Genomic DNA, 27,516 nt, shown 5'->3' on the forward strand with positions numbered 1-27,516 from the left:
CATAAAGTCTGAAAACACTGTATAGATTGAACACTTAAACATGCTCAAAATCAATGTCGAAGAACAATAGGTCAAGTTTCAGATACAGACTACTGTGCAGAAGTGATGAGTGTGTGTGCAACAGAGGAAACGCAAGACATTCTCGCGATTATGGGCTGAAAACAAACACAGTTACTGAGTGAAGCTGATTTCTGAAGGGTTGGCAAAGGTCAAAGAACAGTACACTCAGAATAGGGTCACCTTCACATTTACAATTTTACTGTTAATGTCTAAGTTCGAGAAATGTGTCCAGCAAATGTGTCTTTTTAAAAAAAACGTATTTAGTTTGTAAGACGTACTCAGCAGTGTCAACGCACAACAACATTTCAGAAAACACAGTAACAATTCTTTTAATTGTGCCCTCAGGGTTCCACAGACAATTTAAAGAAATAGCTTTTGAAGTGGCTGTATGAGGAATTCATCCACAGTCAGTTTGTTACCTACAGTCGATGGCAGTCTGATCATCCCCAGTTTGGAGAACCAGACTGAGTGTAGGAGGCTAAGCAATGTACTGCTGTGAAAAGGGGCCAGAGCCTTGTTGTGTTATGTTGCATTTTCTGAAATGTCATCATGTGTTCTTAATGTTGTTGTGCGTTTTGTGAAACATTGCATTCTGTGAAACGCTGTGTTTTCTGAAATGTGTTTTGACCATCAGGACTCCAGTTTCTAATCAAAAAACTGCAAAAAGTAGAAAATAACAACTTATTTCAGCAAAAATGGGTGAGAGTGAACCAGACTAGTGAGTGGCTCTAAGGACAACTTGTCTGTCAATTTTGAAAACACAACAGTGACAGTTTCACAGTTACAGAGACACTTGAGCTCATCAAGCGTTAGCAGCAGGCACTTCATTGACTTCAGTGTAACTGTGTAACTCATAAGATAGAAGATACAGTACAGATACACACACACACACAGTTATCCTGTAAGAGAGAAACAGGACTATGGAGCATTAAATGTTAAATCACAAGCTCACAGCAAACCCAACAGACTCCCATGTTCAAAAAGAACATGTGTGTGCTCATGCATTCCTGTGTGATCCAGTGTGCTTGTTTTCTGTGTGTTATTGTGTATGACATGTGAAAAGGTCCTGGGGCATTCACATGCTTACGCACGCACACACGCACACACGCACACAACGGACACACACACACACACACACACACACACACACACACACACACACACACACACACACACACCCCTGGGGGTCTCACCAGCCTTCTCCATGATGATGTATTTTTAGCCTCTGAGTAACACCACCGAACTGTGTGTGCCTGTGTGTGTGTGTTTATGCATGCATGCTAATAGGTTGATCATGGCACTGAGGCGTGTCACACAACGCTGCCTTCCCTACTGACCCAGTCCTAAACTTCCCTTCCTGTCACATGACCACAGCCTGATCCATGACAGCTCCAGCTCCTCATCAGAGTGGAGTGTGACCCACCTGTGGCTCCTTCTGCTCCCTGCTGCTGGATTTAAGTGTGTTAAGATATTTCATCTCTTAAACCTGACTGAGGCTGAGGTGAGCTGGGAGCGTTCAACAATTCAAAATGATGATATTCTAAGTTCACCGGCAAGGATGATTATCAAAGTGAGATTTTTAAGAAGAATATTATTATTATAATTACTTCCTCCCACACCAAGCTGTTCTGCACACTATCACAATTATGTCTTCATTATATTTTTGTATGTGTGTGTGTGTGTTTGTGTGTGAAGCCAGAAGCAGTGTGTGTGTGGAACTGGTGTAAGAGCTAGCAGCGTTTTCAAAAATAATGCACTCACTCAAGTCACGTGCAAAGACTCACACATTCATTTCCCCCATGCCCCAGTGCCTTAGCAATCTGTTCATAGCGCCTGTCCAGCCTATGGGCAGATGAGCAGAGTGTCCTGCACTGACTGGGAAATGCAGAAGAGACAGAAAACGTCTCCAATCAGATCTCCAATGCTGCATTCTGCATCTAGTGGCCTTTTTGGAGTGTTTTGGACTGAGAGGAGCTCGCTTTATTGGAAGCATGTTCATCTGAAACTTTAGACTGTCACTAGAGTGTGAGATAATCATTCAACAGCACCTTCCTGCACAATTCATGCCTCAGTATTAGGAGCTACTCTAAGCAATAGATAGATTTACTGGACAAGGATTGAACCTAAATTAAAGACACTTTCAGTCGGCATCTCAGCTGACTGCTGAACATGTTTTTACCATCTGTGAGTTCAACTTGCTGCCCCAGATGAATTCTCTGTCCCAACTCCATACATTAGTATGGAGTATGTTGTGTATTCACAGTTCAGTACGTATAACAGAACAATCACAGGCTTGGAAAAATATTGTGATGTTCATTTGAGAAATGGAATTGGTAGGTTGCTCTAAAGTCCGTTTGACTGACATGCATTACAGCATGGATTGTAAAACTGCAAATAACACTCTTCATAAAGAAAAAGACTTGAGGACTCAGGAAAAAAATGTGATGAAGGTGCTCTTTGGTAGGGAACACCGAAGTTAAAAAAACTAAAGAAAGCCCAAGGCACTTTTCTGGAAAAAAGGTTAAAAAGCCTTTATTTAGATGCCTATTTCATACTGAAATAAAATAATAAAGAATCACAATGCATGTTAAAAATGAGCTGAGTAGAAACCCACGCATAGCAGCACGAACAGCCTTCTGAAGAAGTGCCTGGATTTTTCTCTTTTTTTAAAATAACAAAACCATCAGTTAAGAAAAAGCCACAAGACAAAAGTGAGTTTGTAGAAGAGATTTAAACGAGGAGACTAAGTCTGCCTGCCTGATCCCCAGGCACGTTGTTCCAGAGCTGAGGGGCCCGAACAGTCAAAGCCTGTCACCTTTGGTCACGAGCTGAGTTTTTGGAACCATTAGTAGGACACTGCCAGAGTCTCTCAAGCAGCAGTCAGGCTCATCAGGGAGTCAGCAAATCAAATAGGCAGGAGTCAGACCAGTCAAGGCTTTAAGAACAAGCAGTAAAATCTTAAAATCAAATCTCAGAGGTAACCAGTCAAGGGCAGCAGTGATTGGTGTAATGTGGTTGCGTGTCTTTGTATGTGTTAAAAGCCTGGCAGCAGTGCTTTGTATCAACTGCAGTGTATGGATATTATGCTAATTCAAGAATGAAGTGCATTGCAATGGTCGAGTGTTGCAGAGATTAAACAGTAAACTAAAGTACACTGTACAGAGGTAGGATGTTGTACGGGATTGGGACACACTGAAACTCATCTCAGTCCAAACATCAGCATCACAGTTCTTACAGATAGAAATATGAAACTTCCTCCATTCAAAATTTACTTTGGAAAGAAATGAATAAAGGAAGAGAGCTCCTTATTCCATATAGACTATAACTGATGTATCCATGCAGCGTGCAGTCTGCCTTTGTCAAGTAGTACACAAGTGGAACTATTTTTCTCATATGACTTCAAACAAGCATCAGAATGTCTGAAGAACACCTGTATTCCTTTATTTGTGTTGAGTAGCAAGAACATTTTCAAATGTGAAGATATTACAAATAAACAAAACTGTCTTCATGTCCAACAGTCTCAATATTGACTCTTACAAACCCTAACCCATAGTGTGTGTGTGTGTGTGTGTGTGTGTGTGTGTGTGTGTGTGTGTGAGCAGGAAGCCAGAGTGCATCACTCACCAGCATTGGAGATGCGTCTCCCTCTCTCCCAGTCCTGCTGCTCTCTGTCCAACTGCTCCTGCTGCTCCCTCTCCATCCGCTCTCTCTCCACCTTCTCCCTCTCCATCAGCTCACGCTCGGCGCGCTCCTGCTGCTCTCGCTCCACTCGCTCCCTCTCCGCCTGCGCCTCCCTCTCCTGACGTTCCAGCTCCTGACGCTCTCGCTCCTGTCGCTCACGCTCCAGCATCTCTCGCTCCAGGCGCTCCTGCTCCTGACGCTCCCTCTCCTGATGCTCACGCTCCATCTCCTTCTGCTTCTGCAGCTCCTGAAGCTGCCTGGAGGAGGAGAGGAGAGGAGAGGAGATGATGACAGGAGCAAAGGAGAGGAGAGGAGAGGAGAGGAGAGGAGATGATGACAGGAGCAAAGGAGAGGAGAGGAGAGGAGAGGAGAGGAGAGGTTAGGAAAAGAGGAGAGGAAGAAGAGAGGAGCAGAGGAAACAAGATAGGAGAGGACAGGAGGAGGGGAAACAGTAGAGGAGAGGACAGGAGGAGAGGAAACAGTAGAGGAGAGGAGAGGTTAGGAAGAGAGGAGAGGAAGAAATGAGGAGCAGAGGAGACAAGAGAAAACAAGATAGGAGAGGATGACAGGTGGAGAGACGAGGGGGGGAAAGAGAGAAGAGGAGGACAAGAGAAGAAGGACGAGAGGAGAGAAGAGAAAACAAAGGAGGGGAAGAGAGCAGAGGACAGGAGGAGAGGAAACAGTAGAGGAGAGGACAGGAGGAGAGGAAACAGTAGAGGAGAGGACAAAACAAATTAATGCTAAACTCTCAACATACCACTTGTATCTAATGCCCTAAATGTATTGTCTCTTCTACAATGTCACAATATAACTGATCTTTGACCAGCTTACTCTGGGCCAGGACCAGAAGTCATCACATGATCTTTGTCAAAGAAGTCAACTACCACCAGTGATTATAAGACACAGGTAAGGTGAAAGATAGAAGAAGGACAGATGTGGAGAAGAAATGACAAAGACAAGCAGAATGAGTGAAGAGGAGGAAGTTAGTGTCAGCCTGTCTTGACCCCCCTGACCCACAGGCAGTCACTGTTGTCATTATATAAGACATGTCATTATATAATAATTGCTCTTAGGCACAATGGCCATGCTGTTATGCAACCAGTCAGTTTTTCTAAAATTTGGGCACATTAACAAACACACACATTGAGTTAAGGATGGCCTGTGGCTGAAAGCCTCTCTCGGCTGCACACTGCTGCAAAGAGTGTGTGTGAGAGGACGAATATACGGAAACAAAGGCAAGGATAAAACTCTCATATGTTGGTTGTTTTTGAATTTGATGCAAAATGTAAAGTTAATGATTATGTAGTATGGTGTTTTCAGGGAGGGTTTCCTGCAGGTTTTCAACACAAAATTGTGCCTGCAGATCCAAGTTTGCTCACTAGGTGTCAGCAGAAGGCAGCAGTAGAAGGACCAGTGCATGTGTGACACTTCAGCAGCAGTGGAGGTAAACTGTGAGCAGTGTGTGTGTGTGTGGCTGTGCATGCATGTGAAAATGACTTAAGGCCATTTCCCGTTTACTCTATGTGAAATCTGGTGAAAACACTGTTATGATCCCTGTGGGGAAACTGTGCTGCTGTTAGAGCGGTTTGTACAAGAATATCTGATGAGAACAAGACCAAATAAAAACAACAGAGGTTATATATGCAACATGGATTATATAGATGTAGCACAGACTGAATAATAATGTGACTACAGCTTTCACAGGATGCTAACAGTAGCAGAAAGTATCAACAGCAGCAGCAGCAGAGCTTGAGAGAGAGGAAAAGTCAAATGTGCTTTATGGAAAAACATTAAAAGAATAAAATAAATATCATAGTGTAGAGTAGATTCCAGACACAGAGAGGAACAATATACTGGTCCATACTCACATTAACAAGTGTGATTTAGATGAATAAATAGAGAGCTACACAGTCCGTCCTTCATCACAGCAACTGACAGGTAGTGTGAAGGATTTTTATGAACAAATATAAAGTACAGGAAAGGTGCGTGTGGGTTGTAATCTATCAGGTTCACACACACACACACACACACACACACACACACACACACACACACACACACACACACACACACACACACACACACACACACACACACACACACACACACACACACACACGGTTCCCAGGAAGTTTCATTTTATTGGAAAGCGTCAACTGTTGTGTCACATTCTATGATTTACTTGGTGATAAATTGCATTGGCTGTAAATAAGTGAGCGTTACATTCATAAATTACGCAAGCAGGCAGAGAGATGGTGGGAACTGGGGCTAAATGCCAACATGCACTCTCTCTCTGACACACACACACACACACACACACACACGCACACACACACATCAAGTCACATCCCGTCCTGTCGTCTGCCCTCACTCATCCTGTTCTGCTGAAAGCTGACTCACAACTAAAAGTCTATCATCAGCATAAATGGTGCTTAATGCAAACACACTCCGTTTGCTTCCACCTGCACTGGTGACACACACACAAAACCTCACTTCACCAGTGACACAAACACACATCTCTTGGCTTGTTTGGACTGGCAGGTTTGTGTTCCCAAGGTATGCTTTGGGAATAGTTGTTCTCATGCATCAGGCTGCTGTGACAACGCCTTCTGCTTCCTTTGAGTCACTAAACAACAGACAAACCAATATATCATCATGTCTGTGTCAAATATACACCTGCACTTTGTACAAAATGTCATTGTCCTTTCGCCTAATTCAAAAGCTACATTTGGCAGGATGATGATGATATTTACGCTTGTAGACAGTTGGCATTAGTCTGTGCAAATTAGGTCATCAAGAGATTTGGCACATACTCAGCTACTTTCCCAGGCAGGGTGTCAAATAGACTGGGAATAGGATCTTATTAGAACTTGAGAGCTTATGAAGTTGATTATTCCTGGTATAGAAAATGGCTTTCTGTATCACATTTTATTTTTTGATCAGTTGCTTATTTATAGAGCTGTGGATGGAATTTCAATACTTTTAAGTCCTGACCAAAAATGTGTCCAAAGACAAATACGTTTCAGCTTGCTGCCTTCATCAGGGTCATCCACAATCCAAAACACATTGGATACAAGTGTTGCTGAAGTTTTGACCCCTTGAGACCTTTACTGTTCGCACCTTGGAAGTAGGTGAAGTTGTGCCAGAAAACCCTACCCTGCTTCACAGATGGCAAAGTTCTTCATTGCTCATGCATTGAACAAGAGCTCAAGGCATCAACTTGGCCTCCAAATTCCTAGACCCCTAACTGACTGAGCATCCATGACACCTGCCGGAACAAGTTCGATCCATAAAGGTCCCACCTCGCAACCCACAGGACCCAAAGGATCCGCTGGCAACGCCCCGGTGCCAGACACCACAGGACACCACAGGACACCACAGGACACCCCTAGACGACCTGTGTCCATGATTAGACTGGTCAGAACCACCAGAACCAAGTCTGATCCACGATGGGGCCTCCTTGTACGACTGGACATTTGGAGGTTGGGTTGATGTCATGAGCTCTTTGTCAGGTTCCTCAGATCACTCCTCAGCAGGTTTGAGGTGTTGCAGGGTGCATCTTTGTGCTGGGAGCATCAGGAGATCCGTTTCCATGAGGGGGTGCACCTGGTTTACAATGGTGATTCAATGGGTGGTGCATGTCAAGTGGCATCTACGTGAATGTCAGGACCCAAGGTTTCTCAGCAGAACATTGCACTGCAACCAGATGATCAATGATATTCACTTTACCCGTTAGTCATTTTAATGTTGTGACTGACTGGTGCTTGTGCCAAAAAAAGGATACTTTCATCCTACATTTTGGGTCACTTGATTGTCTTCAAGTCAACCTTAAGGTCGGCTACACTGCCCCTTAGACAGACCACACACGTCATCCAATCGAGGCTGGTCCAGTATTTCATTTTCACGTCTGGTACTTCAGGTGTCTACATGCTGCCATGAATCAAAATGACTGGTGTTTGTTGGTGTTCATTAGCGCTTCATTGACATAGTCCAAATAATCCATGTGTCTCCATAGACAGTATTGAAGGTTTAACATAATCTCTTATTTGGTCCTTTAATATTCCTTCAGCAAATCCTTTCTGATGGATGAAAATGACTGCATCTAAAAGTATAATCCTCTGTTTGACGCAACTTTAAAAATGTTTCTGAGGGGCCAAATGCTCATTCCTTTCCTCAGCTCAACCAAGTCTACATCCACAAATCTGGATTTTCTGCTTCCAGAAACTGCTAAGATTGCAGCAAGGGTAAAACCAAACACTAAGGTTTCCCTTCAGAGTCCTCTCAGTCATCAAAAATGTGTCAGTCAGGGCTGTCATGATTATGACAAGAGAAAGATATTTCATTTGTACCGGGTGTCCACAAATGTATATAATATAAAGAGGTTGTTAATAATGGAAATCTGAACAAAGAAGATGACTAATGTGCAAAAGTCAGTCAGTCTTTTCAAGAACAGGTAAAATGTTACCAGCCTTCCTTCTGTGTGCCCCTCTTTACACCTCTTCACCAGGAAGAAAGGATCTAATCAGTGAATTTACCCAATGTGGTGTTTGCTTGCATTATGACTGATTCAAATGAATATAAGCAGGACTCCAGCTAATTCCCTCAAACCCGCAGAGCTTAGCTGTGACACGGCTGCAGAGAGCTCAGATGCACCTATCTGCTCTGCAGGATTATCCTGACCTATAAGATGCCAGCCAGAGGTATGAAGGGGATTTTTAGAAGATTCTCTCTTTATGTATGCTACACCTCAATCTCCCTTACTCCCATATCTTTTACAGAATACAGGATTGAGTGGAGCACAGCATAAGGCTTCTCCCCATCCAAGTCTGTCTCCTGTCTCAATCGACTCAGAGAGCGAGAACACCAGAGGATGGAAAGACGGGCAGAATAGAATAAAGGGACAGAAAGAGTGAATGAAATTTAAAAGATTAGATTGGATCACAAACCTGACCCAAGATACAAGGCTGGATGGCTGCACACACACACACACACACACACACACACACACACACACACACACACACACAAAAACTGCCCCAGTTCTCACGGTGTCTCAGTAGTCCAATGATGTAATTACAGAATTGCAGGGGTAACCTGGATTTATGGGCGATGGAAGCGTGGCAGGGCCATGTCTCAGAGGACTTTACAGTCTCCTCTGAGGGCTTCCCCCATCTACAATAATATATTCCCTCTGATAGAAAATGAGTCCCTGTGGGATCCTCTGCACTGTAAAAGCAGCAGATCAGCTTCATGATTAAAATCAGCTCATGATATATCGGTGCGATGGTATTAAAATCAGTCTAATCAGGCAGATCAGAAGGGGTTCCACATTTTGACTCGGATTGCTCCTTTCTGTGCTAAGACGGCAAAACTGCCAACAGCCAGCAGCCAAATGCTGGCAGGCTGTAGCTGCTACAGCTGGTACAATTTGTCAAGCAGCAACGTTGGCTGGTAACTAACCATCGTTTATGTTCAACATCATGTGAGGTTTGTTACACAGAGCGAAAAGCTGCTGGAGTTTAGGAAACACAGGACAATCAAAAACAAGTTGATTGCTCTGATTAGCAAGGCAGCTGTTGTCTACGAGTGTCTTGGCAACAGTGATAATAAAATGAAAAGTGTTATCAAAATTGGTCTTGATTTTTTCCCCCATAATAATCTTATGAGGCCACCATGCTTGAGAGGAGGTCGTGTGGCTCAGGTACCACTTGGCGATGCCTCAGCCTGCTCAGTCGTCCTCCTGGATCCACATGCTCTACATATATTTTATAAGTTACTTGTATGAGATATTTTGTCATTGCAATCTGTATACTGTGATTTTGTTGGTCTGTTTTGTATACACAATATCTAATGCATGTGTGTCTGTCCTGGGAGAGGGATCCCATCCCTTTTGGGGAGCTTTTCCTTACTTGAATTAAGTGTCTAAGGACAGGGGGGGTTGTACACTGCACAGGTTGTAAGGCCCTCTGAGGCAATGAGATTTGTGATTTTGTGCAAAATCCTTTGTTGAAGAACATGACGAGTTTTGAAAAACATATGGAGGAGATTATAGCCGTATTGAAAGAATAATGTATGACTATCTTAACTTTAGAAATGATCTTGCAGCCAGAGAAAGAAGTGAATTCACTGGAGTAACTGTTGTGTCAGAGGAAAACACAGAACTTTGAACCACTGTGGAAGTCTTAGTATATTGTCTGAAAAGGCTAAATTAACCTGTGTTTAGTGGGACAAAATGTGGCTGTTCTGGTGGTCACTACAGCTAATGCTTCTCTTTAGAGTTTCCAGTTCAGCCTCCTGGACCTGTCGCCTTTCTGTCTCCTTAACATCTGCGCTACCATGCCATCTGTTTCCAGAGGGACTTCTGCTGCAGGAGTACATTTCTAACAAAGAAATCTGGACTAAAGGAGTCAATGTAATTTGTCTTGTACGCTGCCTGATTTTTCCTCATTACACTCAGTGTGGTGAGAGGGTGGACTTGCTGAATCTGTTGTAATTAGAGCAGAGAGGCAACCTCAGCTGTACTGATACCTAGTTACACTGTTGTTTCTTTTGTTGTAGTTAAACGGCTGTGCTGGCATTGATGAAAGTCTCTAAGCTCAGAGGCTTTTTAAACTCTCGGGCAAATTTACACTGGAAGGACAACATAGTTGTGACTTAGTTGTTTTGGGATTCCTGCTTATAAATGAAACATATTCAGCACTGGTTGGTCATTTTTTTCCTCCAGTGCAATTCAAACTACACACACACACACACTTCAAACATGTCTCTCCAGACAGGTTATTTTAAGTGTGTGCGCACATTGTTTTGGAATGTCATGATCTCCTGCTTCAGGGAATGTTGTGTGCATGTGTTACATTTGTAAAAAATACATGACATGTTTGAGGTGTGCGTGTGACATGTTTGAGGTGTGTATGTGTGTGTGTGTGTGTGTGTGTTCTTGTGGATAAATCATGTGCATGCAGACGACCCAAAGGGGACAGTGAGCCTGTCATTCACAGGGGGCCGTCTATGACTTTACTACACAGTGTGGCTCTTCAGAAGATGTCATGCGATAGTAACGCCCCCCTTCTCAGTGCACACATTCCTGTACGATGAGAGCAGCGTCTCTCACTGCCAAAACTGTACAAGTACAACACACTTTCATTAAGAATGGCAGTTATATGAGTTATATGCGTCTCTACTGCTCACACTAGCCTGAACACAAGGTGGAAGTCAACATGCCCGCAGTCACTTTCATTTAATACAAAATAATGGACACAAAAAATGTCAGTTATTTAAGATTTTAATAGTTTCTACTTCACTTCGGGTTTTTTCCCCCCAAAAATACTGCCATATACCAGTGCTAGGGATGTTGATGAAGGTTCTCAGTCATCAAGGTCATGCTAATTGTAAGTGCTGTATCGTAGGCAACTGGAATTGTTTCAGTTTGTTGAAGACGTTTCACCTCTCATCCAAGAGGCTTCTTCACTTCTAACTAACTGGAGGGGAGTTGCAGGCTTTTAAACACTCTGTGGGAGTGTCCTTACATAGTGTGGGAGTGTCCTTACATAGTGTGGGAGTGTCCTTACATAGTATGGGAGTGTCCTTACAGAGTCGTTAAGGACACGTGTGAGCTCTGAGTGACAGAGTCTTTAGGGCCACTTGTGGGTCGTTGGTCCAACCTGCCATGGTCCATGAACCGGCCTTCATGTGGGTTTCTAAGGCTAGGTGAGCCCAGATGTGAATGGTTGTTAAGCTGTCTGGGGAGAGAACTCAGTACTGCATTGTAGGTGGGTGATAAGTAATGTCTTAGTCCGCCTCCTCTGTTCAAAGACAGTTGTTCCAGTTTGACATAGATGGATTCATTTACTCCTCTTTCAAACCATCTGTCGTCTCTGGCCAAGATGTTTACATTGTCATCCTCAAAGGAATGATTTGTCTCCTTCAGATGTAAGCTGTTGCACTCATAATGTCAAACTGCTGCCCCTGTGTAGAACCACACCGTGTAGACTAGAGCCCAACATGTTCCTGTCAGTGTGGATGTTTGTTACAGTTTCAGAAGAAGACAACACAATTACCATTTAGGTTTTAGAAAAGAGGGGAAAGTCTACACGTTCTTATTAGTGCTGTGGAAAATTAAATCATCCATCTCTGCTCACTACATCTTAGCCTTTCGTACTCGTATTCAGGCGTGAATAAACTACAGGTTAGGAATGTGAAATGATCTGTTATCTGTTATCTGGTATGGGCTGAGGCATCATCCCTAACCAAAGCCAGTAAGTTGAAAAAGTAAACTGTGTTGTTTATTTTACAGCAGGTTTGTTGACTTGCTGAACACAGGTGTAACTGATCACTAATTGCTGCAGTGCAATAATTGCTGGAGGGGAGCCATCGTTAATGTCATTACTTCCACCTGTGCCTCTCCTGCTACATGATGAGTCAAAGTGATTGCTGTGAAAAAGGTCGATGATCCTGACATTTGGGAACAAGAGTGCTCTGAATAGGAATGAAGCAAAACAACATGCAAAGCACAAGATGGACAGGGAAGAAGAGAAAGAAGGAGATACTCTGTGTGTCTTTTGCGTTTAAAAACTGCATTTGCAAAAAAAAGTAGAATCTTGGGTGAGAAGGAACATTCAGTTCATGTTCTTGATAATAATACATTTCTACCTCAAGACGACTTTGCCTACAAGTGTTCTTGTAAAAAGCTAAACAATCTGAGGGTCGAGGAGATGCGATTTGGTTTTCTTTTTCAGAATTCAAAGGGGGGACAGTGACAGAAAAAAGTTTGAAAGCCACTGAAAAGACTGTTCTCAGTTGTGGTGTGGCGTATCAGCGGTGATCAGCATGAGTGTACATGAGAGGGTGTCAAGTGATACTCTTCACTAACCTCCTGTTGGCTTGACAGATGGCTGTAAAACCTCTGTTGAACAGCAACTGTGGTCGGCTCGATTAATGTCACTTACTTGTCCCACAGTGATCAGTTTCGTAGCCTAAAAGATATCATAATGTCTCTTTGCTCCATCTGTATGTTCAGTACAGTATACAGTACACACACTTTGCTAAAATACAGCCAAATATTCTACTTCTGACTGGACTACGGAGCCTCAGGAACAGGAACATTTGCATTATTTGGCAACAGAATGATTGAAACATACTGAGCATATGGATGGACAGGGAGGAGGTGGACGTTGTGTAAGTACATTAGAAACTTTTTTGCACTTTGTGACCATTGGAATCAACTGTAACTAACACGGTTTGAGCAAACAAGAAACTTTTTACAGCCACCTCTATCAAATCCTCTCAAATCTATGGAGATACATATTTGAGTAGACTAACCCTTTATATTTTCTAAAAGTCTTTTGTGTAAAGCTAATATCTAGAGCAGATAATGTAAATACGAACTATTGACAGTGTTTGCCCTGTCTGCACTGCCTCTCATGGCAGAACCTAAAACAGGTTTCTCTTCCCTCCACGTCGCTCTCTGCCTTGCAGGGAAACGTCAGAGGATTCAAAGCTGTGAAAAGCCTCCTGCACGCTTTAACTGGCGTCTCACTTGCCTTCTGACAAGAGTTGCCGGGGAAACCGTTGCTAAGGGAGTGTGGGCGGTGGCACGGCCTGAATCCCTGCACACAGACATACATGCACATGCACATGCACACATATTCCTTTTCCTCTTTGCAACAACTTACTATGACTGAGTTCAAGACTCTCTGAGGCAGAGTCAGAAAGGATTTGGGTTAATATTGGAAACATCAAACGTCTCACTGTCGAAATTAAGAGAAGGAGGGCGGCTGCAGAGACAGAATGCAAATAACGTTACAATAGGATCTGCAGTGAAAGGTTGTGAAGATCAAAGGCTTGCAAAGGCTCTCCAATACATTTCATCACTTCAGATTAACAGCTATTAAGTGTATACATTAGATACTCAAATGATGAGAAGGGACACAAACAGTTGAGCTTTATATTAAAGTCCTTGTTATAAGCTTTAATTAATAGTAAATAAGCCATTTATTAGACCTTATAAGATGCTTATTGACATTAATTAAGATATATAAGGGTTAATAATAGCATAATTGCATTTATTATTATTACAGTTTATAGACAGCTTAACATTAGTGCCTTATTAATATTAATAAATACTCTATTACCTATTAACAGTTAACTATGCTTTTCTGCAGCTACTGGATCTAAAGTGGGAACATTAAGGTTAATAAATCCTTTATTATGCACTTAACTATGATTTTGCAGCTCCATTTATATTAGGCACCATATAGTCGGGGGAAAATGTAAATGAACAATATATACAGTATGTGTATATACATATATACATATATGTATATATGTATATACACAGAGACAGAAGAGTGGGACCACTAGTGAAAATATTCTCTTTTGCATTCTTCTAGAATTTAATACCGTTTTATTTATTCTTCGTCTTCAAGTAGTTGTGTCAAAGCTTTGAAGTGTGTTTGGGCTCATTATCCTGCTGCAGTGTGAATCTTTCTTCAGGGAGTGTATCATGTCTCTGAATAATGGATCGGTACTTCTACTTGGTCAGGGTGGAGTCAATTCTGTGTAGAGGTCCAACTCCAGAGGAGGCAAAACAGCCCCAGACTGGAATACTCCCACCACCATGTTTCACTGTGGGTTGAAACACTGTGGTATCATTCTCTCTCCTGTTCGTCTCCTTACATACACCCTTCTGTTACTGACTAAATCTCAAACTTGGACTCTTCAGTAAATAGAACTTTTTATTTATCTGACTCTCAGGGAACAACGCTTGATGTACTGATCCTCTGAGGTGTGTGGTCACACTTTGGATACAACTGATCCTGTTTCTTAAAAGTGTTTTAGAGTTCTGTGCTGCCATCTTACAAACCTTTAGTTGAGCCATGATTTGACATGATTTAATACTGCAGCAAGACAATGAGCCCAAACACACCTCAAATCTTTGCAAGAACTACTTAAAGATAGATAATGTAGCACTCATGAACATTCAACTTTTCACTCCAAAGAAGCTGCAGTGAAGACAAACTTGAGGGATTTATCCAACCAACCATTTGACCTTAAACAGTGGTAATGAAACAGAACAACACTACATCACACATTTGAGACTAAATTATAACAAAACTCAACAAGGAAGAAAGGAGAAATAGATCAGAGTGGACTGAAATGAAACATCTACTACAAGAAATTTAAACACAGAAAGTGAGAATGTAGCAGCCGTCCCTACCAGTCTTAATGGTCAGGTGTCTATAATGCAGTCACCATCAACCCACGACAAGTCACAAGCCAACCATTGGTTAATCCAGAGTTCTTCATGACACGCTATGACACAAACCATGCCCTCTTTCTACAACTACAAACAACACCAGATATAGTATTTAAATATGTAATTCATGACACTCAGACGCTCAAGTTTCACATACAGTATGTCCATGGAGAATGTTGCTCTTAAAAGTAGCATCCATTTCCAATTCAAAGCAAGTCTAAGGTTGTGTCTTCCTGTATAGTTATTATAGTTATTCTTAATGCCTGTCACTGGGTCGAAGTCCAATTTATCCAGGTCGGAGAAGTTATAACATTATAATTATTTTTCATGGCAGAGTGCAGAGGATGCCTGAGGGAAGACGCTGCTCTGTAGTCTGGTGGTATGGCAATAAAAAAAGTTTAGTTTGTTTCACCAGTCATATTACAGATATCCAACAAACAGCTGTGTTTGAAAAAGGAAAGTAGTATTGAAAATATGTTGCGTTTTTCTTTCACTCCTTTTGTCCACACAGGCAGCCAGAATCAACAAAGAGATCCGTCCTTCAAATAAATAAGTGAGCAGGGTAATGCAGTAATCAATGTCATACTTTCCACTGCCAGTGGCTATATATTTTGGTTGATATCACTTTTGAATTTAAAATTTTCACTGCTATATTGCCGTGAATGTTAAATCATTTTTTCCTTGAGCAAAAATGATGTCACATTATGGTTTTGCCTCTTTGCCACAAGTGACAACTGTGCTAATTCATCAGGGACACTGAAGTCTGGCGAAATCTGTTGGCCCGGATGCTGCAGCTCGCCCGATTGGCTCACAGAACCAGGAAATGTTGTTTGAATGGATAGGAGCCCAGATGGACCATATGGACCTACTCTAGCGAGGATCTAGTCCAAGTGTGCAATATATGCACACACACTTGCACACTGGGTCATGTGTCCCACTAACATAAGACCCCAACCTTGTTATCAAAGCCAAGCTAACATATTGGTTATAGGGGCAAGATGTGTGTGTGTTCATATCAAACCTTTAAGAATATATGCTGATGTCAACACGTGTTAGCAGCTACTGGTGTTTTCACCCTGAGAGTGTTAAATACCAGCAGCTAAACGCTAACACAAATCTAACACATATATTCACATTCTTTTCCTCTATTTCATTTCATTCTTTCATTCAAGACGATGCAACACATTTCCTCTCTCTCCCAACACACACTCCCTTGCTCCCACGCACCACACGTCTATTTATACACACAGCCTATTATTTCCAGCTCATGTCTTTTTAATCTGAGGGTAGTACCCTGCATTTCTGAACAGGTGGTTTATCCGCACTCTTTCCCTCAGTCATCCATGAATCCACTCGCACATGCAGTGAATATTTCCATCAATCCATCAATCATTGTTGGAGCGATACGGCATCTTTTACCTCTCGATGAAAAGGAGGATTACAGAAGCAATGGAGGAGTAGTTGAATAAATAAGTGGAGGAAGATGTGCATCATATTTAACTGTTATGTGACCCTGTGGAACACCCCAATACAGAGACATTTGAATTATCCATCCTCTCCATGGATGAATGATGTCAATGTCTACTCCTCACACAGAGTGAAGACCCACAGTGAGCTGGAGGAGGCCACACTGATGAGTGTGGAGTGTGTCTCATGGAACATGTGTGGTCACTGAGGAATGAGGTGGTCCTTTCATTGGTGAGTTGATGTTTTCCAATGAAGCAGAGAGGAACGAGGAGAGGAGGATCATCACTATCACTCCCATTTGTAAACACTCATCCATGTCTCCAACTTTTTCTTTCCTCTCTCTCTTCTTCCATCTCCATGTCAGGCTCCATGGCTCAGTGTGACATGCCTGATGAAAAGCATTGTAACTAAATGAAGTAAGACATAGCCAAAACATGAGCGGTCATGTTGAGTGAGCCCATTACTGTCATCAAAGGGAAGGTTATAAATAATTTGACAAACATCTTCGAGAGAATATTTTCCCTATTGTGCCTTTAAGATGTGTCTGTGAAACTGTGTTCAGAGGGTTAAGAATCCATGGTGGAAGCTCAGAATGAAAGGATGGTTGAACAGTGAAAGAACAATGTGTACAATATCAACCATTTTGATATTTTTTTAATTATTTTAGTCAAGTGTCAAACATTTGCTGGTCCCGGTTTCTTACGTGTTTGGGTTTTGGACTGTTCGTTGGAAGCAGGCACAGTGAATGTGCTGAGTTCATAAACTTTTGCCCAGGGGTGATCCACACAGTGCTTGGTGATGTTCTGCTATCTGGATTAAGGACAGCTAAACTAGTTAGATACAGGTAAAGATAATTTGTCTCATAAGGGTGTTAAGATGATAAGTGACACTTCATAGGAAATACTGTATACACTGTAAATAAATACATGATGGGCCATAGTGCGTAGATCTGGGACCAATCCCACCCAACCGGTATAAGGTGCCGATTCTGAAATTCTCTAATATCCTCCACCAAAGAGGCTATGTGTTTGCCCGTGTTCATTTTTTGTATTTTTTTTTTGTTGGTTGGTTTGTTTGTCAGCAACCAACCAACCAAGAGCAAATGTATTGTATTTTCAAATTAAATTATTTTATCAGCAGTCGGACATAAAAAAACACATTTACTAATATTCGAGAAAATGCCGAATAGTCGCCCTGATAATCAGCCTGCCTGATCATCGGCCAATCCCTGCTCTGGTACTGGTCTAAGTATCTGCAGAAATTTAAATTAAATAGGTATAGTATACTGTTAAATCATGTAAGCAGGAAGCTGAATATTTAGGCTTTTCATGTTTCACATAAATTACATGACACTCTATATGCAGTGATGTTGCTAGGTTTTCAATATAATGAGTCCTCAGAACCCTCAGCTGGTCACCCAATGAAATTTTACAATTTACCAATTGTAGTGTTAACCTCCTGTTTCATGTTACATGGTTATTATCATGGTTATATTCATGTATGTTAAAAATATATCTGAAGATTAAACAAATAACAACAAATGAAATCCGACATCTGAAAACAAAACACTGGCACATCTACAGCTGCCCCCTGAGAGATGATGAGCCTGTCAGTCAGTGGGAGACTGATTTTATCAGAGTACAAAAACAGGATGAAACAGAGAAGCTAACAGAAATGCACAGGGATAATCTCAATGGGGAATTATATATAAAGGGAAACATAAATGTACTTTTATATTAGCTGCTGAATTAGTTAAAAAAAGAAAAATCAAACTGACAACATGCGATGGTATTTAACAGAGGAGAGAAGCCGTAATCTGTCCTAGGGCCCCAACATGTGTCGACCCCGGCCCCGCTCTGACAGCGCTGTCAGGAGCCTGACAGGAGAGACACTCCATGTGGCGCTGGGATTTTATAACTGAACTTTAAGTAGGAAGCACACTTTTACTTTCTCTGACTGCGTGGAAATCTGATAAATAAGGTGTTAAATGTGAGACTGAGGCCGCAGGTAAAACACACTGATGTAGGCTGATGAAGAAGTTTAGTGTAGCGCTGAACTGAAAAAAACATGAAAAGTTGAATCTTTTTATTGAACAGTAAATCCGATTCAACTGATAAACCCTGAGTCCAGTATGTCTACAAAATATAAATGAGCTAAACCGTGGTTTATTTCCACGGTTTCAACATGACGCGTCTCCTGAATGGCAAAGCATCATCCATCATCAAGTAAATACAGAATCCATCGGCGCTGATTATTTTTGACAAGTTGGTCTTGTTGCAGCAGCAAGTATCAGTCATGATGTTTAAGATATGCACACAGTGTGCAGATGGTTGGAAAAGGTGACCAGCAGATTTTTTTTTTCTTTCTTGACAGTGTTTCCTTTTATAATTATTACAATACAGATTTGTTGTCCACAATGGAGCACTATCAGGGATAAGTATGGTGCTTCCCATGGAAGCATGTATAGTGAGTTCACAGTGTCCTTTCAGATTTTAATGTGTCAGGAACCTCACTGCATATGGGCATACTTGTGCATTCAAATGTACTACTTGATACTGTTTGGACAGGTGGTTAATAGAATAACTTTGAGGTCAGCCAAAACTACAAAGTTTTTATGTTACAAATTAAATCCATGAAATGCTTTGAAAAAGGTTTATGATTAAAAGCTTAGATAATAATTTCAAGCAGATGTTAGTGAGCAGATGTTTTCAGTCCTTAAACTTCCAATAAACAATCAACACAACTGACTGGATTACTGACAGCAGCATACTGATGAGCTCAAAAACAACCTGACGATGTTAGTTTGCCAGACACACCTTCAGCATCTTCCAAAGCTTACAATGTGTTAGCTTTCCTTTTAAAGAAGCAGAAGGCTTGATGTGAGAGCACGCTGCCAATTCATTTGTACACTCCTCCTCTCCCTCCATCACCCTGTTCTCACTCTGCTCTACACATCCTTTACTCGCTCTCCCAGCAGGCTGATACTGGCCTCTGTATCAGCAGATGACCTCAGTCACTGATCCACTCGCTTGCCTGTCTGTCATCCACTGCTAAATATGGAGCGTGACCGGAACCAAGGGGGAGCGAAGGGAGGAGGGCAGGAGGAAAAGAACGGCAAATGAAGCTAGACAGAGACAAAAGGGTGAAAGTCAGAAAGCAACAAGAGGGAGGGAAAAGAAAGAACCGGAGATGAAGGGAGGAGGGAGCTGGCAGCCACATCCATCACACTCTCAGACCTGCAGAGTCTATAAAACTCCTGGCAGATCCAAGTTCACCTCAAACACAATTAGAGGAACCACTGACTCATACCTGAAGAATGCTTTACTACTCGTGTGTGAGTATGTGTGTCAGAGAGAGACAAAGAAAAAGAACAAATAGAGATTGCATGTCTGAATAATGACAGAATGAATTATATATTTTAGCATCATTCATCTGGAGGGAATGTGCCTTGCTCCAGATCAGCTGAGACTGACACCCGGTCCATTCAGACCCGAATGAACTCAGATGAACTTGTTACCGAACAGGATGGCTAGATCAGAACAAAGGGAACACTAAACTACTGTAAAGGCAAAGCAGGTGAGTGTGTGTGGGTGATGATGGCTTTCACACAGGCAGAGCAGAGAAAGGGTCATCGAGCAACGTTTCAACAAGTCACAACTCAACACACACACACACACACACACACACACACACACACACACACATACACACACTTTAAATATGCAAAAGTTGTTGTCATTTTGAGTCATTGTGCATCTAACTTGTACACAATGTTCACATCAACATCCAAGTCATAAGTACGACTGAGACACTAAGGTTTCCCTGAGAGCTCTATCAGACAAGGCACTAAATACAACAGAGGTGCTGCCTGAGACACAAAGCAAGTTGTCTAATGAAACTAAACTCCAAGTCATTAACATTATTACTTTTCCATCTCTGCCATTCATCCCATATGACATGAACACAACACCTGGCAGTGATAATGCAAAATGATGATGACTGGGAAGTGTCAAACTTTATCAGAGTAAACTGTTGAGTCTCTAGTGAATGAGCAAACATCTGAGTAATTTCACACATTCATTTACACATTTACAAATCTTTGTGGTGGAAGTAAAGCAGGTCGTCCACTAATCAGAGGGTGTTAGTCTGATCCCCAGCCAAGTATTCTGAAGCAAGACACTGAACCCCATATTGATCCTGATGGCTGTCCCCTCTGTGAGTGTGGCCCCTCTGTGAGTGTTCCCTCTGTGAGTGTGGCCCCTCTGTGAGTGGCCCCTCTGTGAGTGTTCCCTCTGTGAGTGTGGCCCCTCTGTGAGTGGCCCCTCTGTGAGTGTTCCCTCTGTGAGTGTGGCCCCTCTGTGAGTATGGCCCCTCTGTGAGTATGGCCCCTCTGTGAGTGTGTCCCCTCTGTGAGTGTGTCCCCTGTGTGAGTATGGCCCCTCTGTGAGTATGGCCCCTCTGTGAGTGTGTCCCCTCTGTGAGTGTGGCCCCTCTGTGAGTGTTCCCTCTGTGAGTGTCCCCTCTGTGAGTGTTCCCTCTGTGAGTGTGGCCCCTCTGTGAGTGTCCCCTCTGTGAGTGTTCCCTCTGTGAGTGTGGCCCCTCTGTGAGTGTGGCCCCTCTGTGAGTGTCCCCTCTGTGAGTGTATGTGTTCGTTTTGGTTAGGAGGCGCTGCATCACTCAGTTCATCTTCATCATTATCAGTCTATGATTTCTTCTTTTTAATGTCGATGATTTAAATGTATTCACTCAATCTGCCTTTTATCATTTTGACTTCTATACTGTATGTACAAATGAAAAAATGATTAAGTGTAAATGGCGTAGGGCCACCATCAACCTCCAGAACAGCTGGAAGTCTTTGATGACCTACTTTTAATGAGCAGCATTCTTCCAAAAGATATTCCTTCATTGACTGTTTCAGTGATGGTGGTGGAGAGTGCTGCCTGAGTTAACCCTCAGAGGACTGAGGCGGTCTCTATGAGGTGTCCTCTGACCACGCTGGACATTAAAAGTGTTTATACCTGGTCCAGTTGCCATATTGTGTGAATATTTGGATAGTGGCAGATCAGACAGTCTCTCATGGTCATTAATAATGATGCACTTGGTTGTACACATGAAGAATGACACAAATAGTAGTGCTAAAAATGAAAGAAGATGTTCAGGCCCTGGTTCCTCCCTTCATCCACTCAGCTGGCCTGAAGGCTGGTCACAGCGTGAGGTGGGTTTGAATGTCCGGCTCAGAGGTCTCAGAAGGTTACAGAAATGGTCGGACACAGACCTCCCATCAGAGAGCACTCCTGCCATGATGGGAGCATCTGCATTCATTACGTATCTCCACGTATTTATTATTATATATACTGAAAGGGGCTATATGTAAGAACCTTGAATTCATACAAAAAGGGGCAGCATATAACCAAAGTAACTGCTAACTGTATATTGTTTATACATCAATGACAGGAACAACTGTTAGCTTGTTAGCTCAGTTAGCTGTGCAGCTAGTCAGACTACCAGGAGAATATTGGTGTTTACACCACTTTTCCCGACCACTGGGAGAAAGAGGTTTTCAGGCCTGGGGCTAGCTGGTTAGCATGCTAACTTCAGTAGATATCTCTGGAACCCTACATGTGAATACCGTTGACATAATGTCAAAACTGCTATTTGTTCACGTTCCGTTGATACTTTTAGCTAATTCTTGAATGTTTTGAACTTAAATTCTTACATATTGTACCTTTAAGTATTTCCTTCAAATGTGTTTGTGATGCAGTGGACACTGACGTTCTCACAGTGTTAAGGTTGTCTAGGTGCCCTTCATGACATTACAACACGGTGTGCACCAGCTGCCCTTTCTCTGAACTGGTTACCAAATCAGTCGTCATTGTTTGGCTCATGTAAGTGATACTAAAGTTAGATGTTTACAGCTCTGTGTGTGGTCGTGTGTTGGGATCAGGGGAGGCTGAATAGAAAATGCTCTGACCTTCGCTATTCTATTCAAAATGTTCATGGACTGTCCCTGACTGGGTGCACAGCTGTCACTGTGCACAGACATGCTTGTAAAGAAATTGGAGGCTGTGTGTAAACATGTTCATACACTTCACTGTGTCCATGTTCCTGTGTTTGCATGTAAGAATGTGTATTGGTAATTTATTCTAATTAAATCCTTGAACAAGCTTTCTGGTGAACAGGTTCCAAACCTTGGCCAACAGCTGGCCTCCATTAATATCAGCTCTGTGTCTGTGTGTATGTGAGACAGAGAGAGTGTGTGTGTGTGTGTGAATACATGTGTGGTGTGTTTTCTAGCTGTTCCAGAGCCTCATTATTACCTGAGGGAAAGAGTGGCCTTGTATGGGGAAGAAAAACAACTACGAGCATGCAGGGTTGTGTGTGTGTGTGAGTCTGTGTTAGACACTGACAGCTTGGTGGTGAGAATGATATTACTTTGAAATGAATGGATCTAAAAAAAGAATAGAAATGTAGGTAGTGTCAAGGATAGAGAAACAAGGTGAACACACTCTCCATTTAAATTCACACACAATGTTTGAAGTATTGGCCCACGTGTTCAGATCTTTTGTCTTTATCGGGCCGAGGATCTCTCTTCTTAGAGCCCTCTTCCATACACTCTACATGTGATGGCTTTGCTTGATTCTGGGAAGTGGGAACGGAAAATACAAATCAACTCAGCAAGGTTGATTTGATTTAACTCAGTGTGAGAACATAAAGTCCCTATTTGTGTTTGCGTGGTCCTTACCTTCTCTGCATGTCCATCTCCTCTGGTGTGGGGCCATTCTGAACCTGGGGACCCTGTCTGGGCAATGTGGGGCCTGTAGAGGGCGACACACACAGACAGCTCCCGTTAGCTCATATCACCATCCTTCTGGCTGAAACACAACTCCTTGTGCGTTATTTTAATAAACAAAAAACACACAAAAGCTAATTTCCAGTTTTGACTTTCATCAAAACTAAGTTACATGGAGTCATTAGTGCAGAGAGCTGTATAAAAGCCTCCAATCAGGTCAGGAGGAAACAGAGAGACACTGCTGGCTGTCATGGCAACACAGTATTTGGCAGAATATCTGCAGGTTGTTTGGATTCAGGAGGTCTCAGGTGCAAAGAGGAGAGTTGTTCTGCTGTCACATCCTCTGAAGTCACATGGCATGTGTACTGTTTATTTTACAAGACACTTAATATGAAGGAGTTGAAACAGCTAACATTTTTTATTTTACACTGTTCACAAAGGCCTTGTAAAGCTGTTTGTGTTTACATAGTGTTGTAAAATAGTGAATTTTACTTTGTATTTTTACATGAACAATAAGGTTTTAGTAGAATAGTAGTAAGTAAGGTATTAAAATATATATATGGATTTGTTTTACTCTTTATGTATGGTACTGATATGGTCCCTCTTCTAACCCTGTGTGGTGATAGAAGGAGATGGTCCAATCGGCACAGACTAAATTCTCAACATAGTCAGTCAGAGTCCAGTTTATCAGTGGAGAGTGAGCAGGTACAACAGTGTGAAGGTTCTGTGTATACAGACCAACAGAGACTGGATGGAGTCACACTGAGGGCCTGAACTAAACTTTATATCAGCCCACTGGACTGTAACTGAGCAGCTTCTCCTGCACAGAGAATAACAATCAACATAGATGAATACCTTAAAAGGTCCAAATGAACCAGGGCAATATACTGATGTTATATTAATATCATGATATGACTATATATGGTCTTAGATTTTGGATATCATTATATGACATAAATGTTGTCTTTTCCCAGTTTTACCAGCTGCATTACAGTAAAGTGATGTTATTTTCTTACCAGACTCTTCAACTTGTCCTAATACTTGTCTTTACCCACTTAGTCATTACATTACTGATAATTATTGATCAAAAATCTCATTGTGTTCATATTTTGTGTGTTTTTTGAGTACACATCCCTACAATATGGTTCTAATATCGATATCTAGGTACAAAATCAAAAATATTGTGCTGTTTGATTTTGTTCCCCTGTCCCTGAATGTATGAAGTGCTTTTGAGGAGATTTCAAAATATCGAGATGTAAATCGTGTAATATGATACAGCTTAAAAATATCACAATATTATTTTAAGGCCATATCACCCAGCCCTAGAAGAGCCCCAGCATAAACCCTGAAACACTGACAGCACACACTGCCGTGCCCTCAGCAGCCTTTGGCACAAGAACAAGAGACACCCAGACATCACTGTCTCATTTACACCCACTAATGAGCTAACTCTTCTGCAGAACCTGGGCCGGGCCAGATGGACCAACATGGTACTTTTTCCCCCTCTGTGTACCAAAGAGCCAAACACACCTGCACACGCACACGCACACGCACACGCACGCACACACACCAGAGGGTTTTGGATCTGGATTAAGCTGACTAGATTTGACTGCAGCAGCAGCAGCAGCACAGAAAATCCTGTCTGATATTGTGAAAACAGAAATAGAAATAACTTTTTCTTGTGTTTCCTTCGTCTGTAATCCTCACTCACATGCCCCACTGACCAAATGAAACCAAGAGAAGCAAATGTGGGTCAAGCAAAGACCCTGACAGTGCCGTTTGTAAAAGACACCTGTCTGTGACTCCAATATCTATGTTAGCTTTGTTTTAACCCCTGAGCAGCAAACATGTGTGTGTGTGTGTGTGTGTGTTGGATGACTCACCAACACCACTTAATAGGTGTCTGTCATGATGACGATGATGATGATGATGATGTTGAAATTACATACATGCACAGCCAAGCAAACTGTACTGTTAATATCACGTCTTATCAATGTTTGGGCTTATTAATGGCTGCCCAGGTTTATTAATGGCTGCCCAATTGTTTTTGTGCGAGTTGCTGAGTTTTGAGGATATGGGCTGTGGAGATGTCTGACCTCTCTTGAATACAGTGGAACTAGAGAAGAAACAATGAACCGGTTCCTCCAGCTAATCAACAGACCTTGTTGTGAGCAGTTCCATGTAGGAACTATTTTCATCCCGCTGCAGAAGGATGTGTGCATCTACTCATGGACGAGAGGCTAGCTAACAAAGCTAGCTAAGCTAACTAACATTACAGCTCAGCCGAGGAGGACACCATAAATGTTTACATCCATTGCTGTCATAAGAGACGATCGTTCATGAGTAGATGCATGCTTTCCATCTGAGTGGTGGTACAGCTGGTTCCAGTCATGATGTCTGGAAAGAAACATTGCTGTTGAATTTTTTTAAACTCAGCTATAACCAATAACTCCAAAACTCTGCAACTCACAAATCTCACAAGTAAGTAGCAGTTGAGAATTGAAGTGAAGACTTATGGCTTGAAACATCACCCATGCACTTAGTGGAAGTGTGTGAGGCAGTCTGACCTCTGCATCAGTGCCTTCTGGACTTCTGCCACAGAACCTTCTGGACCTCTAACAATGGCGTTGAATGAAACAGAAAAATGTACAACACTGGCCGCATCTCCAGGAAGCACAGAATAATCATTTCTACATCCAGCTCTCTACTGTATCTGCCATGATTATCGAAATGATCTCATCTTATTACCATTGTGATGGTTTCCTTCTTGTACGGCCTGAATTGAAATACTATTGAATTAAGCTGAGTCCACAGGCAGTCAATATCTGCGACTGTAATTGCTGACATGGTCTCTCGTCTCCATCTTCCGCTGCCTGTGGGTGTAATTGTGTTACTGTCTGCTCTAATTGAGCTTATGTGCTAATGACAGAACGCAGGCAGCAGCCTAGCAGGGCCACAGCCCTGATAGCCGCTCAGGAGGGAAGACTTAAGATCAGATCAGCCGGCCTCACATTCATTTAAGCCTCATTTTCTTATTAAACCCGGCTTTTTATTACTGCATCCTATTATTTTACCATTTCACTACAAGGAAGTGTAACGTCCCAACACCCAGTGGACACAGTGACTCACAAGGTGCCGTCTCTTTTCTTTTGTCCTCAATTGGAAGGAATTGATTTAATGACCCACAACAGCACTTAGGCTTGGCCACCATCCAAAAACACTATCTGGCACAATAACTGGTAAGAAGAAAACAGAAGACAACAGGCAGGGCAAAGAGAGAAGGCACAAATGTGAAGCTAATGAGAGGCAGCTAGTATTCAAAGACAGACAGAACCAAGACAAACTGGGCTGAACTTCACTTATAAGCTGGTCATGATTCCACTATGTGCTACTAAAGTACACCTCAGGGAAGGAGTGTTTTTAATATATCATCTCCTCAGCAGATAATAGTTCGAAGGACTAATCAGAAAAAAACAGCAGTGTCACAGGAGAGATAAAGAATGCTTAAATACAATTCCATGAATACTTATTTCCACAATAAAGTTTTCTAGTTGACTTCAACATCCGACAGCACAAAAAACACCTATACGCGTCTGTTCCCATCACTCTTGTATACCTACATGAAGTCAGAGTCAGTGTGGGCCTCCTCTGGCAGCACACGTAGCGCCACAGTCCGTGTGGGGCCCCTTCTGACCCGCTGCCAGGCCTCAGTGCAACCACCACCCCGCTGCCAGCTCCCCCACCACAGTCCTGGGAGCTCACATACAAAACCATACTTCAGGCTTCGAAGGGTCTTCTGTCAATTTCCTGTGCCTTAGCAGTGCATCATCCACGCTGATGGAGGTTTGTAAAGCTCAGAGTGATGGTAATGGAGTTAAGTCCCACCAACAAGAGATAGACAGCATCTGTGTTTTTGTAAAATATTGAGCCTTCTTCTGTTGGCGGAGCAGAGTCAAGTTCCTTATCCTCTGTAATCTGATGCTCTAATATCCCGACGGTACACCTTTAAAAATGACGCCGACATGCCTGGCGTGGTTCTTTGTGTCGGTTCTCCAATAGATTATAACTGATGGAAACAAAGGGAGAGGAGAGGAGAGGAGAGGAGAGGAGAGGAGAGGGATGGAGGGAGGGAGGGAGGGAGGGAAGAACATAAGAGGCAGAGAGAGAAAGAAAGAGCTGGAGAACGAGAGCCGGACAGAGACAAAGACTGAGGAGAAAACAAAGTGACGACACACAAAAGGCAGAGAAAGACAGAAATAGTGAC

At 42.4% G+C, this 27,516-nt stretch overlaps 1 protein-coding gene across 2 annotated transcripts in view; it reads right to left on the reverse strand.

Annotated features, from left to right (window-relative positions):
• enah (ENAH actin regulator) overlaps nt 1-27,516 on the reverse strand; it is a 145,138-nt gene that overhangs the window by 22,813 nt on the left and 94,809 nt on the right. For both annotated transcript variants that reach the window (XM_073493553.1, XM_073493552.1), the window contains exons 4-5: nt 23,205-23,277; nt 3,685-3,998 (exon numbers count right to left, since the gene is read on the reverse strand). In XM_073493553.1, coding sequence (XP_073349654.1) covers nt 3,685-3,998; nt 23,205-23,277 — 387 coding nt within the window. The remainder of the gene's footprint in view (nt 1-3,684; nt 3,999-23,204; nt 23,278-27,516) is intronic.

Source organism: Pagrus major, chromosome 22, assembly GCF_040436345.1.
Source record: "Pagrus major chromosome 22, Pma_NU_1.0".
Lineage (NCBI taxonomy): Eukaryota > Metazoa > Chordata > Actinopteri > Spariformes > Sparidae > Pagrus > Pagrus major.